This window comes from Maylandia zebra, linkage group LG17, assembly GCF_041146795.1.
Source record: "Maylandia zebra isolate NMK-2024a linkage group LG17, Mzebra_GT3a, whole genome shotgun sequence".
Taxonomy (NCBI): domain Eukaryota; kingdom Metazoa; phylum Chordata; class Actinopteri; order Cichliformes; family Cichlidae; genus Maylandia; species Maylandia zebra.
In genome coordinates, this window is record NC_135183.1 from 40567746 (window position 1) to 40587584 (window position 19839).

Below are 19839 nucleotides of genomic sequence, written 5' to 3' on the forward strand. Positions count from 1 at the left end.
TTTATGTCTTCTTAAGTGTTTTATTTTCTATTTATTTCCAATCTCTGTCTTGTGCAATAATGATAAGTCTTATCATTAGTGGCTACTTAAACACAATGCACAAAAAACCCCAAACAGGATCAGGGTTAGTTAACGCTCCTATTGTTCATTTTTGTAAGCGGCTTGTCATAAATCAATGATGTAGCATAAATCGGCTGCCTGGACACATCAAGTTGTTTTTCCCCGTGTATCAGATAGTTCAGTAGCGCCAGGCCTCCACTCCCGTCCACCACTGATATAAAAACCATATATATGTATTTATGGTTTACCGGACAATATTTCAATGTTAGAAACAAGTTATATGGATATTAGAAGACTTTTTAGGATAAAATGTTCAATACCAGATTCTTCTGTCTCCATCTGAGTGTGATGCTGACCTGGTGAGAAAGTGAGGTGAGAAGGAGGTGGGATTGTCTTGTTCAGAAAAAAGCGGCATGGATCCTCCCATCAGCCAAAGCCTGAAAGACACGATGATCACTACCTGCAGGATAGAGGAGAGAAACATCTCAGCAAGCCACTCCTTTTTAGACGAAAGTCTTTCCAGGGATTGTGAGTCTACAGCAGGCAAAAAGGTATTGAACATATCACCAATTCTCTAAGTAAATATCTTTCTAAAGGTGACATGGAATTCTCATCAAATGTTGGAAACAGCCTGTCCAGACCACACACGCAAAGACATTAAACCATAAATTATGTGTAATCATTTCCATTCATCCTTTCTTCAATTATATGAACCATGCCAGTGTCATATTCTGAAAAACAGCCCCACACTTCCAAACTTTTCTTTTGATGTTGTGTTTTTGGTGATTTTTGATCTGCAAACATGCGTGTATTATGGCAGAGTTCAACGTTTACCAGACCATTCTTCTGGGATTTCACAGGCTTATTTAAATGTTGCTCAACAAACTTTAAAGGATGTTTTTGCGTGGTGGATGTGCATACTTGCCAAGGCACTTGACTGCATCACTTATCATTTTCTTTAAAACAAGACCAGTCATTACCTGCGGATTCCAGGTATTTCTGCAGCTCTCCACAACTGCTCCTTGGCTCTTGGATAACTGATAGTTCTATTCACTCCTCTGTCTGAAACAAGGCAGGGAGGATCTGGTCACAGCCAGTTTATGGTGAAATAATGTTCTTCCCACTTCCCAGTTATAGATCCAACACTGCTCAATGGGACATTCAGTGTTTAATCATTTCTTCTGTAACAATGCCATCAGCATGTTATGAAACAACAGGGTTGTGAAGGTCATAGGAGACCTCAGCGGTTTTACCCGTCATGAGAGGTTTCGTGTGCGACACCTTGGTAATGTCGCACCATTTACAGGCCATCAGTTGGAACTGAAGCAGCTGGTGTTCATTTGCACTAAGTGGCAGGACTGATTTCTAATTACTGATAGATTTCAGCTGATGCCATGAATTTCCATGGCTTTTTGCACCTTCCCTGTACAATACTTTCTTTTTTTTACAATTATTATAGGTGTTTTAAGGCTGTAAAACCCATCACTACACACTTTATACACTTTTTTCAGACAGGCATGAACATTTTCACACTTTTCTGTCTTGTTTAAACTCTCAAAGTTCAAATCTTCGTAGAAAAATAAGTCCAGTATTATAGAATGAAACCAAATATCAAACCCTGTTTTCAGGCCAACAACACGGGAATAGAGCAGCTGCCAGAGAATTCAACATTAATGAATCATTAAAGAATCAATGAGGAGTAGGGGAAGCAAGAGGAATGAGTTGAGTAAAGTTTGACTTATCTGACTGTTTTGTTTTGCTTAATGCACCTAATCCAAAAAAAAAAAATAGGGTAACTAGCATGTCCAGAAGTCCAACTTTTTGTGCAATGGATAGCATCTTCCTCTGCCCTTTCGGTGCTACCATAGGAGCCTTTGATGGTGCAAAATGTTTCGTCAACAGTGTTGTGTTTGTTGGAGAGAAAACTTACAAACATACAGTATAGCACCTCAGAGTCACACTGCTAGTGATTGAAGATTTATATAAATTTGACAAGCTGAATGCATTCTGGAGACACAGCACAAGATTGATTGATAATTGTCTACAGCCAATCAGGATGCAGAACACAATGGCTGTTTAAAAAAAAAAAAGAAAATAAAAGAAGAAAAAGTATGGAAAATTACCCCCCAAAAAATCCACAAAACAGCGAGGCCGCGAAAGGTGGACCACATTATAGCGATGGAATAACTTAATTCTTGGAAATCTATGGTTTCATTTCTTTGAATGTGTGGAGTTGATGGGTTGTTACCAACATTTGGTGATAAATTCATGTAAATAGCTCCTTTAGAAATATATTAACACAGAACATTGGTGACGTGTTCGATGCTTACTTTACCCGGTATATATACACTGCAAAGCTATGCACACACAAATACTCACATAGCCGGTGATAAGGCAGGCTCGTTTGATGAAGGGGCTACAGATGTGGAGGAGCTCCCTGAGTGTAGAACTAGACAGGTGACTGTGAGTCAGAGACAGACAGACAATAGTCAGAGTAAAACAATAAAATTAAGTTAGAATTTAAAAAAAAACACATAGGTGTCTATGACAGACTCAATTTTTAACAGCAAAGTTATAGTTTATGGGAATAAAGAGCAAAAAATTGTCGTAGAAGGGAAATAAAAACAGGAATTATGTATAATGTCAATTCCAAAAAATGTTGACTGCAAATATCTTTTTAAAAACCAAACACTTTTTAGCCACGTTTATTTTTGTAATTTTTTCTGTATTCTGTATGATTTAACTTCCGTTTGCCTTGTATGCTTTTGAAGCGTTGTTTCAGTTTAAGCATTTATTGGTTTTCTGTCCGACTGTAAATGAAAAATTTATTTTTGAGATTTTCATGCCATTGCATTTTGTGTTAAAAAATGTCATAACATTTTTAGGGCCCGAGCACTGAGAGTGCGAAGGCCCTATTGTATCTGCTCCGTTTATTATTAATTATTATTATTAGTAGTATTATCATTATTAGGGCCCGAGCACTGAGCGTGTGAAGGCCCTATTGTATTTGCTCCGTTTATTAGGGCCCGAGCACTGAGAGCACCCTAAACCCTATTCTTTGATCCCCATGATAGAACAGAGAAAACCCGACTCAGAGTGGTCAAAACATTTATATTTCTTTATTCAATCATCTTCTGGAAGAGAGAGCCCTGCACAGCCCCAAAAGCCAGTTGCAGAAACTCTAACATTAGAATTTAAAAATGTGTCTCATATAGGTGTTATTTTGGTCCTTTACACGTCACACATAGTTTCATGTTACTAGTTCCTCTTTTTGTCTGGGTGTCCTGTTTTTATTTATATGCTTGTATAGCTCTACACCACGTGTCAAAGTCAAGGCCCGCGGGCCACATCCGGCCCGGCGGACATTTATATCCGGCCCGCGAGATCATTTTATATAGATGTACTATTATTGTTATGCATGACCCGGCGATATGAGGTGCTAATAATATACAAACTACAGATCCCATAATGCAGCGCTGCAGCCTCCGTGCTGAACGCTAGGCTAACTGGGAACATTCCCGCGTCAATCAAGTCAAACTTCTGTTATTGCGAAGCTAGCCGCTCACAATGGTGGAGAGAAAAGTTGATTCTGAAAGCAGAGCCTTTCAGCGCCAGAGACTGAATATATGTTTACAGACATGCTGGTAAACCCGTGTGTCTTATTAGTGGAGCTAATGTGGCTGTAATGAAGGAATTTAATTTTAGACGGCACTATGAGACAAAACGTCAGGATAAGCTGAAAAACCTAAATGCAGAGCAGAAACTACAGAAAGTAGACGAGCTAAAGAAGAATCTGACATTTCAGCAGAGTTTTTGCACCAGAGCAAAATCACAAAGTGCAGGTGTTGTGAAAGCAAGTTTTATTGTAGTAGAGGAGCCAAATCAGCCCGGTACCACTCTGAAGGGCTGCATGATGAAGCTGTGCGACGTCTTGTGTCCAGACAAAACGCAGATTTTGGCAAATGTGAGCCTGAGGAGAAATACGATTGCTGATCGGGTTTGTGAGATGGCCACTGATTTAAGAACACAGTTGTGTGAAAGAAGCAAAAAGTTCATTGCATACTGTCTGTGGATGAAAGTATAGACATGATGGACATTGCACAGCTGGTCATCTTCATCCGTGGAGAGGAAATATTGAACATTAAATCGATGCACGGGACAACGACAGGAAAAGACATTTTTTAAAACGTATGTCAAAGTGTAACCGACATGAAACTGCCCTGGGACAAACTTGTTGGACTTACAACAGATGGAGCGCCGGTGTTGTGCGGTGAAAAAAGCGGACAAGTCAGCAGGATGCAAGTAAAGATGCAGGATCACTGTACCGGTGAGTTAGCAGCATATCACTGCTTCATACACCAGGAAACGCTGTGTGGTAAAGTCCTAAAAATGGAGCATGTAATGATCTGAAGGCCCGCAACACCGCCTTTAGGTCAGGAGATGCACATGCCTACGCCCAGGGCTAATCTAAAGAAGGGTATCAAAAAAGCCAAACACCATTACAAAAAGAAGGTAGAAGAACACTTCTCTAACTCCAACCCCCGATGCAGGTGGCAAGAACTCCAGACCATTACAGACTACAGGACCACCAAACCCTCCCCCGTATCCTCTGATGTCTCCTTCCTCAACGAGCTCAACAACTTTTATGCTCGTTTTGAGCGAGGGAACCCCACAATCACAACCAAAGCAGACATGACGCCAAACCACCAACCTCTGACTCTCTCCCCCACCGATGTAGGAGCGGTGCTGAGCAGGATCAATGTCCACAAGGCTGCAGGCCCTGATGGCATCCCCGGGCGTGTTCTCAGAGCGTGTTCTGGGGAGCTTACAGGAGTGCTGACAGACATATTCAATCTGTCCTTGGCCCACGCTGTGGTACCGGCCTGCTTCAAATCCACCTCCATCGTCCCGACACCCAAAAACTCCAACCCATCTAGCCTCAATGACTACCGCCCAGTAGCCCTCACCCCCATCATCACTAAGTGCTTAGGGCAGCTGGTCCTAGCACACTTCAAATCCTGTCTCCCCCCCACCCTGGACCCCCACTAATTCGCATACCGCCAGAACAGGAGCACAGAGGATGCAGTCTCCATCGCACTGCACTCTGTCCTCTCACACCTGGACAACAACAACACCTACGCCAGAATGCTGTTTATAGACTTCAGTTCAGCATTCAATACAATCCTCCCCTCACAACTCATCAGGAAACTGACAGACCTGGGCATCAGTTCCCTCATCTGCAAATGGTTACTGGACTTCCTGACCAACCGCCCCCAACATGTCCGGCTGGATAACCGCTGCTCATCTACAATCACAATGAACACCGGTGTACCACAAGGCTGTGTGATGAGCCCTTTCCTCTACTCCCTCTTCACCCACGACTGCAGACCTGCTGATGGTTCCAACACCATCATTAAGTTTGCAGATGACACCACGGTGATTGGCCTCATCAGTGACAACGATGAGACCGCCTACTGGGAGGAGGTAGATCGTCTGGCTGAGTGGTGCGACACAAACAACCTGCTGCTCAACACCGAGAAGACCAAGGAGCTCATCGTGGACTACAGGAGGAACGCTGACCCACATCCACCCATCTACATTAAGGGGACAGCTGTGGAGCGTGTGAGCAGCTTCAAGTTCCTGGGAGTCCACATCTCCGAGGATCTCATCTGGACGTCCACGCTCACCTGTGCCTCTTCTTCTTGAGGACTCTGAGGAAGAACCACCTGTCCTCAGACATCCTGGTGAACTTCTATCGCTGCACCATCGAGAGCATCCTGGCCAACTGTATAAGAAAGAAAGAAGTGTACTTTATTGGTCCCCGTGGGGAAAATCCCTCTCTGCATTTAACCCATTCACTCAGTGAAACAGTGGGCAGCCATTGGGCGCCCGGGGAGCAGTGTGTAGGGACGGTACCTTGCTCAGGGGTACCTCAGGGTAGCTGTTCAGGGGAATCGAACCCCCGACCTTCCGATCATGGGGCCGCCACTCTACCTACTGAGCTATCCCTGCCCTACAACAGGGTACGGGAACTGGTACGGGAACTGCTCTGCCTCGGACCGGAAGGCGTTGCAGAGGGTCGTGAAAACTGCCCAGCGCATCGCCAGAGCACCACTTCCTGCCATAAAAGACATCTACAGGAAGCGGTGTCTGAAAAGGGCTGGGAAAATCATCAAAGACCCCAGTCACCCATCACATGGACTCTTCACCCTCCTGCCCTCTGGGAGGCGCTACAGGAGCCTCCGGACTAAGACCACCAGGTACCGGAACAGCTTCTTCCCCACAGCTGTCAGACTCCTGAACTCTGCGCCCTCCACGCCACCCACGTCTAGCGCGCCCTCCACACCGCCCACGTCTAGCACGCCCTTCACACCGCCCACGTCAGCGACCAGTGCTTCATAGGCCATGTGCCACTCCTAGCTGTTGCTCACCGGAGCAGTGCCGTTGCCGTCGGACCCGGGGCAAGCCGCCGGAGGAGCAGCGCCGCCGCCACGGGGCCCGGAGTAAGCCGCTGGAGGAGCAGCGCCGCCGCCACTGGACCCGAGGAAGGCCACTGGAACCGTTTCGCCGCTACTGCCGGACCTGTGGCAGGCTGCAGGAGGTACAGCGCCGCCACCTCTGGACGCGTGGCAAGCCACTGGAGCTGCAGCTCCACTGCCACTGGATCAGTGGCAGGCCCCCAGAACAGTTTTGCTGCTGCTGCCGGATCCATGGCTGCCTGCCGGAGCTGTAACGCTGCCCCCACTGGACTCGAGGTCGGCCGTCTAAAGCGTCCCACTGCCGTCACGGGACCCGAGGTAGGCCACTGAAACTCTTTTGTTGTAGTGATGGGCCGCCTGAGACTGTTTTGTGGCATTTTTGTTTTTGTTCTTTTTGCACCGCTGCGGGATGCGCGGTCTGACTTTGGGACTGTGACCTGGGAGGGGTTGTTGATTTATGGTTTTTGCTGGTTTTGGTTCTGCAGTGTAATGACACACTCAAGGGAAAGTACGACACAGAATGGCCCGCACAGTTTATTAGTTCCATTCCTGAAGCAACGCCCAGCTTGAATTTGCTTTCATTTATTTTTTCTGGGGTTTTTGGCAGCATGTTCATATTTCTAACTTGCATAATTTTGACAGGATATATTTTTATGAAGAGCAAAATATTTAAAGTTAAAGTTTATTTTTTTAAGTTTATTTAATCTGGAATAATATTCCTGTCTGTTTTTATTAAAAAACATTGTTTTAGTGTGTTCAATAAATGTTTATCTTGTTTGGCCCGCGACATAAAGTGTGCCTTGAGTTTTCGCCCCCTGTGCAATTGAGTTTGACACCCCTGCTCTACACTAACTTCCTGTTTTCAGTCTGGCTGAGCCCTTAGTTTACGAGTCAAAAGTGGCCTTGCTTTACAAGCTTTTATTACTAACATACATTAAACATTATAATAAGAAAATAAGCACTAAGAATATATTAATTACATGACACTACCCCACAGTTACAGCATGTCTGACTGCCTGTTCATGCAAAAATATATGAGTTTAAGCATGTGATGACAAAGGCCTTCTATTATGTTGTTTGTCATCACATGTCACAGACATCTGGATGATCATTTGGAATAAACAAAAAACTCAAAACTTGTTACTTTATCCTTTACCTTTAGTATTATTATTATTATTGTTCTTATTTTACATTTTTCATTGTTAGGCATTAGGTTTATTTGTAGTTGTCCTTTCCAACTTCTTTCCCTCTTCCATGTTACTGTGTCAGCTTGCCAGCATCTATTTGGGGTTGGGAGTGGAACAGAAAGTAAGGAAATCCAAAGTGCCATTAAAACCAGGAGAGGTTCAAATTCAAATTCAAATTCAAAATTCAAATTCAAATTCAAATTTTATTTGTCACGTACACAGTCATACACAGTACGATATGTAGTGAAATGCTTGGACAACTGCTCGTGACCTAAAGAAAACAAAAAAGGAAAAGGCTATGAATAAGATAGGAAATAAATATGAAAAATTAAAAAGGGTAAATTTAACTAGGGAGGAATAAAATATAAATTAAGGTTAAAAATGAAATAACTGTACAACACAAATTAGAATGAAGGGTAATTTTAACTGGGAAAGAATAAGATAAAATATATAAATTAAAGTTGAAAATAAAATAACTGTACAACAAAATACACAATATAGAACTATATAAGAATGTATGAAGAAATATAAATAAATATATACACAATAACAGCAGCTGTACAAGTATTAACTGGAAATGAAGAATATAATGTCCAGTGTTGTGCAATCCACATTATGTCTTGTGCAGTGCAAATATGCTTAAAGTGATTTAAGTGATGAAGTGAAAACAATGTCCAGAATGTCCAGTGTGTGTGTAAGAACTATATGTGTGGGTCAGTATTGTGTGGTGGTGTGATTGAGAGACCGTATCGCCTGCGGGAAGAAGCTCCTCCTCAGTCTCTCTGTGTTGGTCTTCAGGGAGCGGAATCGCTTTCCTGACCTCAGCAGAGAGAACAGTCTGTTGTTGGGATGGCTGAGGTCCTTCACCATCTTCCTGGCCTTGGTCCAGCACCGCCTGCTGTAGATTGAGTGCAGGTCAGGGAGCTCGGAGCGGATGGTGCGCTCAGCTGATCGCACAACCCTCTGTAGAGCTCGTCTGTCCTGCATGGTGCTGTTCCCGAACCAGGTTAAGATGTTTCCCGTCAGGATGCTCTCTATGGTGCACGAGTAAAAGTTCCTGAGCACCTTGGAGGGCAGTTGGAAGTCTCTCAAGCGTCTGAGGTGGTAGAGACGCTGTCGGGCCTTTTTCACCATGGTGTTGATGTGACAGGACCATGACAGGTCCTGCGTGATGTGAACTCCGAGGTATTTGAAGCTGTCCACTCTCTCCACTGGGCACTCGTTGATGACAGGGGTCTGGTAGTTCCTCTCCTGCTTAGTGCTGAAGTCCACTATCAGCTCCTTTGTCTTACTGACGTTTAGAAGGAGGTTGTTCCTCTGGCACCAGTTCTCCAGATTCCTAATCTCCTTCAGGTAGGCCGTCTCGTTGTTATCAGAGATCAGGCCCACCACGACGGTGTCGTCAGCAAACTTGATGATGGTGGTGGAGCTGGTAGTGGCCACACAGTCATATGTGTACAAAGAGTACAGCAGGGGGCTCAGAACACACCCCTGGGGGGCTCCAGTGCTGAGAGTGGTGGAGGCTGAGACATGTCCGCCCATCCTTACTGCCTGTGGTCTGCCAGTTAGGAAGTTGGAGATCCACTGACACATAGATGAGCTGAGTCCCAGATGCTCCAGCTTGGTGGTGAGTGTGGAGGGAATTATGGTGTTAAATGCAGAGCTGTAGTCTATGAAGAGCATTTTAACATAATTCCCCCTTCTAGTGTCCAAGTGGGTGAGTGATGTGTGGAGGAGATGAGAGATGGCATCGTCTGTGGAACGATTTGGACGGTAAGCGAACTGTAGTGGGTCCAGTGTGTCTGGTAGTGAAGAAATGATGAAGTCTCTGACCAGGCGTTCAAAGCACTTCATCACTACTGAGGTGAGGGCTACAGGGCGATAGTCATTGAGAGAAGCAGGGTGGGGTTTCTTCGGGACAGGAACAATGATGGACTCTTTGAAGCATGTGGGGATGACCGACTGAGATAAAGAGATGTTGAATATCTCAGTGAACACAGGAGCTAGCTGGTATGCGCAGTCTCTTAGGATACGACCTGGGATGCCGTCTGGTCCTGCTGCTTTCCTGGTGTTCACTCTTTTGAAGGCTCTCCTTACTTCATGCTCGGAGATGACGAGCACGTTTCCGGTGCTGGCAGTATCTTCCTGTCTGCAGCCGTTAGCGCCGCTAGCACTAGCATTGTTGGAGTCCTTAGCTGCAGCCTCGAAGCGAGCATAGAAAGTGTTTAGCTTGTCTGCCAGAGTCACGGCCGCGTTCGTCATACCGGTTGTTGGTGCTTTATAGTCCGTTATTGTCCTTAGTCCCCGCCACAGGCTCCTAGAGTCACTCTGTTGGAGTTGTGACTCTAGTTTCCTCCCGTAGCGCTGCTTCGCCTCTTTCACCGCCCTCCGCACGTTATATGACGCGGCTTTGTACGGGTCCATGTCCCCCGTCGTGAGTCCCGTGTTGTAGGCAGCGGTGCGGGATCTCAGAGCGTCGCGGATGGTTTTATCCACCCACGGCTTCTGGTTGGGAAACGTTGTGATAGTCTTTGTCTCCACGGTATCATCCACTAGTTTCCTGATGAATCCCACAACCGCTTCCGTAAACACGTTGACGTCATCATCGGAGCTGTTTCTGAACATGCCCCAGTCTGCGTCATCGAGTGCGTCCTGTAACGCGGCCACTGATTGATCCGTCCAGCGCGCGACCTTCCTCTGAACCGGAACTTCCTGTTTCAGCCTTTGTTTGTATTTTGGCATGAGGAAGATGGCGGCGTGATCAGATTTGCCAAACGGAGGGCGGGATTGTGCCTTGTAGCCGTCCTTGACCGTAGTGTAGCAGTGGTCCAGTGTCCTTTCACCTCTGGTGGGGCAGGTGATGTGTTGATAAAAGTTCGGCGCTGCGCGTTTGAGGTTGGCGCTATTAAAGTCCCCCGTCACAATAAGCGCAGCGTCCCGGTGTTGTGTCTGGTGCTGTGTGAGTGCCTCATGCAGCTCGCATAAGGCGGTGACCGTGTCCGCTTGTGGTGGAATATAAACGGCACTTATAATGACCGATGTAAATTCCCGAGGTAGATAAAAAGGACAACAGATGATGGACAGTAGTTCCAGATTTGGTGTGCAGGAGCGTGTGAGAGGAACAACGTTCGCACTGTTGCACCAGTTGTTGTTCACCATTAAACACACGCCGCCTCCCCTTGACTTCCCCGAGTCCCGTGTCCTGTCCATGCGGTGAACCGAGAAGAACTCGGCCGGCTGGATGGCGTGGTCCGGCACCGCTGGGTTCAGCCATGTCTCGGTGAAGCAGAGGAGATTGCAGTCCCGAATGTCTCTCTGGAACTTTACCCTGGCCCTGAGGTCGTCAAGCTTGTTCTCCAGTGACTGGACGTTGGCGAGCAGGATGCTAGGCAGAGGTGTGCGGTGTGCACGAGCTCTCAGCCTGTTCCTGACGCCGGCTCGCTTCCCTCTAGGCCGCCACCGCTTCCCTTTGTTCTCCCTCAAGATCTCACTCGGCCAGCTCTGATCCGGAGTTAAAAACTTCGAATTGTGAGTACATTGTATACCAATAGAAACAAGAGTGTCACTGTTATACCTAATGTACCCAATGGTGATGATTTTGCCGATTTAGAAACGCTGAAAACTAACTTAAAAAACAAAGACAAAGAAAAAGTGGTCGGAGCAGTCGTGACGGCAGCCGACCTCACCGGCGCCATCTTATTATCTTATATTTCTTATATTTCAGAACAGGGATTAATTCAAAAGAAATGACCTCAATGCCATATTTTATTTAGGAACCCTAGAGAGCACTTTGAAAAATAACACATTCTTATAATTTCACCCTCAGATGAGCCAAGCTACGACTGTCAGGGAAGGTGATGTAGGTACAGAGCATGTGAGAGTGGTTAAGTTAATGTCTCTTGTCTAGATGAAGGCACAAGTGGGATCAATGGCAAGGTGTAGAGATTCAGTATCTTCAGTCTTCAGTGGACACTCCATTTCTGGCACAGAACACCTGTAAAAGATGGTCGGGTCACCTCCTAAATCGACAACTTCAGCCTGTCAAACATAGTAATGGAGCAGTATGTTTAAAAAAAAAAAAATCTAATTAAGCATGCACTCAGCACCCTAAGAATTATTATGGTAGTTAAACACAGTGATAGTCACATATCATATCACTTCAAACAGAGATGATCCAGTAATGCTGCACTAACGAATTAGACTAACTATTCACTTTAGCTAAAGTTATTAAGCTAGCTAAAGACTTGGGATGCTGTGTAAGACATAAATAAAGCTAAAACACAAAGGTTTGGACACCGTTTTGCATGTTTCCCTACTGTAGGGGTCTTTGGAAGCATACAGGGCTCTGAGAGGGTGACAACTTTGGAATTCTACTAGAAACAGTCGATCATATTTGTTTGTCAAAGCTGAATCCAGGGCAAACTACGCTAAATTAGCGTTTTTAGCTAACAGCTACAATAAGCATAAAAGTTACTGTACGGCTATCATTTGTTAACATGACGCTTGTTCTTATACGTGTAATACATTTATTACCAACCTGAGAGTTTATCCGCTGGTCATTTGACATGACGAATGACTTCTGAAGTCTTAATTCAGCTCATGATGCTGTAGATTCCCGTCAGTAACACTTTCGGTCCGTTAGTAAAACGTAGCTCTATTAATCTGCGCTCGATTACTCTTGAACCTGAACCGGATGTAAGTCCCAAAAAACTGGATTTTGGAACTGAAATTGAATTGTAGAACTGAAACTGAATGGTGAGAAGTGAATCTGAAATTATTTGAGAACATAAATTTTAATTGATAAAATACAGTTTCAAAACAATTGAATTCATTTTCAAAATATAAAATTCAATTTAAAGTTAGTGATGATCATTTTCAAACCAATAAATTGAATTTCAAATTAGGATAATTCATATTCAGTTTTTAAAAGCATTTATTCAAGTTACAATTCAGATTCAATCCAAGCAATTCAAATTCAAATTTAACTTATTCAAATACAGTTTCTGATGGCACAGATTTCTGCCCATAGGAGTCACTCTGCAGATGCGGCTGAGAAGGTTCAGTTGATTATAATGTAACTTGTTTCCACAGCACACTTGAAATTTTTCATATGCTTATACTTACAAGTACTTATATTATAAAAAACAGTGATAGAGGGACTTGAAAATGGATAGTTTTATCTTTATAATAATTTTGTTTACAAGTTCCTGTTGTAATGAAATACTTTTATTTAAGTATTAGAGACGTCATAGAACCATGAGGCACTTTGTCATTTTGATCTGAGGGATGACGTGAGCAGCAGCAGAGAAGCTGTAGCAGCAGTTACTTTCAGCAACCACAATCTGCTGTATCTTGTCTGTACACAGACGTTTGTGTTAATTTTACCTCATGAATCACATCCAATTTTTATACAGTGGAATTAAAAGAAAAAAGAATCAGTCATTGCAATTTGTGTTCTATTGTCCTAGTTGTCCAATACTAGGCAGATTAGAATTAATTAATTATATTATATGAGCTGCTGTAAGATCTAGCTTTTTTCATTTGAGGGAATTAGCCAAAATAAAGCCTATCTTATCGAAACAGCATTTTGAGACAGTAATCCATGCCTTTGTTACTTCTAGGCTGGATTATTGTAACGCACTTTATTTTGGGGTTAGTGATGCGTCCATTAGGCGCCTGCAGGTTGTGCAAAATGCTGCAGCACGTCTTTTAACTGGAACAAAAAAGTTTGAGCACATTACCCCAATTTTAATTTCACTCCATTGGCTACCTGTACATTTTAGGATTGTTTTTAAAATTCTCTTATTTGCTTTTAAATCTCTTAATGGCCTGGCCCCCCCCTACCTCTCGGAGCTACTACAACCATATACACCTCCCCGTTCCCTTAGGTCCGCCAATCAGCAGCTCCTTAAGGTACCAAAAACTAAGTATAAATCTAAAGGTGATCGTGCTTTTGCTGTAGTTGCTCCAAAGTTGTGGAATGATCTACCCTTGCATGTTAGGCAGGCCTCTTCTCTCTCTGAATTTAAAAGTCTTCTTAAAACATATTTATTCGCTGAAGCCTTTGGCATTGATTAGAGGGGTTGACTAAATTTGTTTTGACATGTTTTAATTTATTTTAGTTTTTTAGTTATTTATTTTATCTTATCTCATTTTAATTTGCTTTTAGCATGTACAGCACTTTGTGAACTCTGGTTTTATGTTAAAGTGCTTTATAAATAAAGGTGGTATGGTATGGTATGGTATATTATGACATTAGAAATTAAAATTCTAATATCAAGCCCACGATGTGAAAAAAAAATTCTGCTGCTGTTAACAGCAGGATGCCAATTTTCTGTAACTGGGGAAAAAGGAAAGGAGCGAAGGGATGGAGGTGTGCATATCTCAGGGAAGATGTGGTGAAAGTAAAACACTGATTTTGATCGAGTTCAAAATCACCAACACTGTCTAATTTTTGCACTGAATCCAACTCAGCCTACATTTCACTCAGAGCTGAAAGTTTTCACATTCCTCACTCTGTATGGAATTTCCTCTCCTGTTCCTTCATTGTACCCCTTAGAGGGTAATTAATTAATTAGTAAGTATTAGAGATGGACCGATCCGATATTACGTATCGGTATCGGTCCGATACTGACCTAAATTACTGGATCGGATATCGGAGAAAAATAAAAAATGTAATCCGATCCATTAAATATCACGAAAGCACCTCGCAAAACTTGCAACACGCCGTAACTCACCTCAGAACGTTAGCAAGTCGGAGCAGTATGCATCACGTGATAGAGCAGCTGTGGCATGCCGGACCTGTCGGTGGTCTGGATAGCATGTGGAGCTTCGCTAGCAACCTGGCATTTCATCTCCGACAAAGTTATCCCCGAGAGAAGTAAAGCAAGTGTGTAAGTCCATCTCTGAATGTTTGTAAAGCATTCCCACGTTAAGCTTAACAAGTGACTGCCTCTCGCTCTCCGGCTGCTACTTCAATCGTGAAACTGCTTAAATGATCAGCTGATCGGCTTTTCTGTCGTGAGTCTCTCTTGTTTGTTTTTGGCCCACTTTGCACCAGAAAGAGGAAACCAGCGGCTGAACAACAGCAGCACGTTTAAGCTTGATCAGCTGTTGTTAGAATTTATTTAATATTTCTTTCTACACCAGGATCTTTTTCTACGTAGCTGACGCTGGTAACTGTGCAGGGGCGGATCTAGCAAAGTTTAGCCAGGGGGGCCAATAAGGCATGAACAGGGAAAAGGGGGCACAAAGACATACTTTTCTTTCTTATTCTCATTTAAAATGTCGAGCTTTTAATAAATAATTATCTGACACCCAAAGTTTTAATTTGATGTAAAATGAATAGAAGTCCATTACTGTATATAGTGACTATTAAGTCTAATATATACCCTAGTAAGCTATAGTACTTTTTACTTTGGGAAGGTACCATCTGTGCAGTCTGCAATTTTGTTGAAGAAAGATGTTGAATCTATTTAATATTTCTTGAAAAATAATTGATTTCTGTGCATTTTTTTTCACACTGCATCAAATTAAGGTTGATTACGTCGATTAAGCATCATGAGGTGGCGCGTGAGGGGTGGTTCCTTATTTTTTATTTATTTGTGTTTGTTGTTGCTGGGAGTTGGAACCCTATTAGTTAGGTTGCTTAATATTTACGCTAAGTACTCTTTAAAATACCAGAATAGGGAGGATGGTGTAGGTCTAAGTTTATTAGATTGATCAGTATTGCTGAACTATGAAATATTTTTTTTGTATACAGGTATAACAGAATAGCTTTAGTGTAGTTGTTGTTTTAAACTTGAGTATGAACTTGCAGACTTGCAAAATGCAGCAAGATATTTTAAAAAACAGTTTTGTTGATTAAAAAACACTATATCGGATTCATATCGGTATCGGCAGATATCCAAATTTATGATATCGGTATCGGTATCGGACATAAAAAAGTGGTATCGTGCCATCTCTAGTAAGTATGTCATGAGTCATCACGTTGGGATGTATTATTGTGTGTATTGTAGTGTAGTGTAGGGTCTGCCTTACAACATAAAGCACCTTAAGGTGACTGCTGTTGTGATTTGGCGCTGTATAAATAAAACTGGTTTGAACTGAACTGACGTATAGTTGCACTTCTAAGAAGCTATATAATGTGGTTGAATTACTGGAGTCTTCTTACGGTAGAGATATTATATACTGTTTCTATGAATATGTAAAACTGAAGAATAAAGTACATCAGAAAAAGTGATAGTCCTGCTTCTAGTAAAAACAGTCTCTTTTTCCATTCAAGAAACTGCCCTTAGATGCTTAACTAATAATCTTAATTATTTCATATTTGTCTAAAACAACATTAATATGAAAAAATGCATAAAATATCCCAACAATTGTTGTAATAATTTTTATTTTTTTTTATATATGTATTTTGTAACTAACCCTAACCTCCTTCGTGTCAAGCATGTGCATGCTACAAAAATATGGCAACTTTAAATAATTAAGCATTAACTGCAGAAAATAGCAGATGTTTTGGGACATTCACCTAGCTCATATTTGGATTTAATTTTAGCAACCATTCAGTGGCATGACTTACTCTTTTCTCCAGCTTTGCACTTAGGTAATGCTAATGCCAATATATAATATAATATACAGCATAACTGTATTGGCTTTACATAAAATATTCAAAAGACTAATGTAGTTATTTTTCATAAGATTGTTTTCATTATGTATGATGATCATTTTTACGCAGGAATTTGTCATAACTTTGAATAAACCCTAACTCATTCGTTGCACACTTAAATACAATCAAAGGGTATAGTTTTTTGGACAGATGTTGTATGCAGTTTATTTTGAAAAAGTTTTTTGTCTTTTGAATATTTATAATTTCCCATGAATAAAAAAAAGTATTTCTTATCCAACTACTCAATTAATCAAAGGAATAATCGATACTCTATTATTAAAACAATCATCCCTAGTTACAAGTATTTAGGTCAAGTTTGTTTATTATAGCACATTTCCAAACAGTGCTTAACACTGTAAAATGCCACTAAAATAAATAAAATGCACAACAATGATGCAGTAAAATATAGAAAAACAAATAAATACAATATGTCAATAAAAACAACTAAAACAACAACAACAACTAAGGCTATTAAAGTCAATGTGTGTTAAAATCCAGACCACAAAAATGTCTCTTTATTAACGATTTGAAATGTTTGAGCGTTTGTGCAGATCTAATATCAGGAGGAAGACTATTCCAGGCTCTGTCACCACAACGAGTTTAGACTGTGGAACAGTTAAAGGTTGGTTAAAACATATTCTTGGATTGCTGTAGAAAGTGCTTGAAAGGTCCAGGTCAAAACTAAGCCTAAAAATGGTTGTGTGGCTCTGGGGAGAGCAGCCAAAGTGCACAACTGGGAACCTGACAAAGAGTGAGTGTGTGGGGTCAAGGGGTTAATCTGGCTCTCGTTTAATTCTTATCTTTTAAATTCACTGATGGATAAAAAAAAATCCCCTCAAACTGCCTGCTGGATCTTTTAATCTGGTAGATTTAATCTCGTGTACCTTGGACAGCACTAGCACAGAGAAAGGATGAGCAAGAGCATAATACAGTAGAACACAATGTATGTATAGAGGAGTCACCAGTTACACAAATACAAAACATACTCTGATATATTTGTGTTTAATTCATTTATATTGTGATAATTATTGCCAGCTTTTTTGAATCAGTCAGCCCCTAACACTTCTAGAGTAAGCTTGTTCACTTCCTGTTTAATAACATCAGGTGTACACCTCTAATAAAACATCTGAAGATCCAGCGGCATCACGCTCTGTTACAGGCACAAATTAGACTGCTCGTATTATTTTCAAACACTGTTTAAAAAAGCTCTTTCTCTCTGAAGGTCTGACACTTTTTATTAGTTTCTTTTAATTTTATAAGTCCAAAGCAAGTCTTTCAGAAATATAGAATGAAATGTGAAGACGGATAAAACACAGATCATAAAAAACAGATTGGGTGTAAAGATGTCTAAATCAAACCTTGACCTTTACACAAGACTTACACTAGACCTCTTTATGAAAGCTGTCATTATTGTTTCAATATAAAAGTGTTTTTTACTTGGAGAAAGTAAAACCCAACAGAAGCTTTTCAGTGATCTACTCTTTATGCGCACGGTGCCTGAAAAAGCTCATTTTGTCTGCTAACAAACAAATTCTTTATGGTTGTAGTGGTAGCTCACAGGTGTTAGAATTTGCTGAAAAACGATGCCCACGTTCAGCAACATGTTGGCCAGATAAAAGAAGATGGGGAAAAAATAAACAGGAAGAAAGGAAGAGCCTGTGTCCTTACTACATGAGAGGCTTGCGGCAAAGCACCAGGGCGTCGTAGAGCAAGCACACTCCAAACACGGTGATGCCTGTCTCTTTCACCAGCATGGCGCAGGTGCCCAGCAGCAAACTGAGGAACAGCGAAGATGACGACACCGTGAAGGCCAGCGAGTCCTCAGAGACACGCCCACCCACACTCCTGAGAGAGGAGACGAGACAAAAGTATGAGAGAACAAAACAGCTCGGCTTTTGTAAAGTCACTAGCTTCAGGACAGCTTCTGTTCGTTAAATGTGACGTGGCAGTCATGTTGCAGCACGTCTAACACAACGACAGAAATCACTTGTTACATTAGCTAAATTTAGATGTTTTTTATGGCTGTAATTAAGAACTGTCAGACCTGCGTGTTCATAAGCTTTTATATGTTCAGCTGATATACTGAACATATAAATTATACACTAATAGGCTGTAACACTTCCTGTATGTAAATGAGACTAAACATGATGTTTTTATGAACAATTTTCCATCCATCCCGTAACAAATCTAACTATGGTAACAGTAAAAGTACTCTGTAAAATCTTATGTGCTTTGAGATTCTGTTCACTTTTTAAACACCAAGCTGTAATCATAAACCTCACAAAGTCATATGCATTACACGACTGAACATGAGTAACAAAACCGTTTAACATTTTCACTCACTTGTTAAAAATAATTCAGTATTACAACCACCCGTTTGTAGGAGCTTTCCAAGTTTATTCTATTCACTCGATCTGCATCAGTCTCTCAGGCAGGCCAATCTAATTTACAGTTGCAAATGTGCATAGAGAGGTTGAGGATGGTGTTGTCTTACAATAATCTAATATCTTACCTAATATAGGAGAGGAATGTCAGCAAAAACAGCAGACAGGCCAACACATCAGCTCTACCCACGATACCAGACACCTGCGAAACAGACGTGCACAGATTTGAGAGATTACGCATGTGCCAGAATGCTCCATTGAGGACACACTGCTGGATGTCTATGTGCAGCCCATTACTGTTGCTATGCTACAGTGAGCTGCACATCACTGTCTCAGTAGAACCAGCCTCTGTACTTTCCTTTCAAACCTTGAGAGCGATACGCAGTGTGACCATGGCTCATGGTTACTGGTGCCAAGAATAAGTATTAAGGCTTTTCTATAATGTCTGATCACACACGTGTTTCCGTTGGGCAAGCATGATTTGTTCATAAACAATTCTCCCCAGAACTTTACTTAGACTAACAGGTCTGCTACTGACACCATTAAAAACAGCATTCTTTTTTTTTGGAATTGGAATTCTTTCCGATTCAGTCCACTGCGATGGAAATAAGCTGCATGCCAAACATCTATGTGATGTATAGGAAGGGACACAAACTTGGCTGCAGCTTTGAGCAGTTTACTGTCTATGTTATCAGAACCTGAAGATGTATCATCAGGAAGTGATATTAATAAACGCTCCATCGTCTCAACATTCACTGCCTCAAACTTAAATTGGCATTGCTTATTATCCATGATAGCATGATAGGATGGGATCTCCTCTACTCATTTTAAATTTGTTATTTTATTGCTGTAGTAAATCTTGAAATATATCCTTAGCTTTACTTATAAACATTCCATCTGTGCTGATGTGTGGCACCACCAGAGCATCACTCTGCCCATTATATTGGTTAAAACTTTCCACATCTTCTTTCTGTCCTTATTGGCCTCCTTGAGCTCATGTTGATAATATAAATTCTTCTTATTAAAATATTTGTCTGTGTTAAAGTTTATGTATGATCTAC

General features: G+C 41.9%; 1 protein-coding gene across 3 annotated transcripts in view; it reads right to left on the reverse strand.

Moving 5' to 3' along the window:
• Positions 1 to 19839, reverse strand: part of tmtc1 (transmembrane O-mannosyltransferase targeting cadherins 1) — a 94882-nt gene that overhangs the window by 49074 nt on the left and 25969 nt on the right. For 2 of the 3 annotated variants that reach the window (XM_012925275.3, XM_004573096.4), the window contains exons 3-6: positions 18907 to 18980; positions 18063 to 18239; positions 2440 to 2521; positions 381 to 520 (exon numbers count right to left, since the gene is read on the reverse strand). In XM_012925275.3, coding sequence (XP_012780729.3) covers positions 381 to 520; positions 2440 to 2521; positions 18063 to 18239; positions 18907 to 18980 — 473 coding nt within the window. The remainder of the gene's footprint in view (positions 1 to 380; positions 521 to 2439; positions 2522 to 18062; positions 18240 to 18906; positions 18981 to 19839) is intronic. The other variant, XM_004573097.4, reaches the window with a different exon arrangement.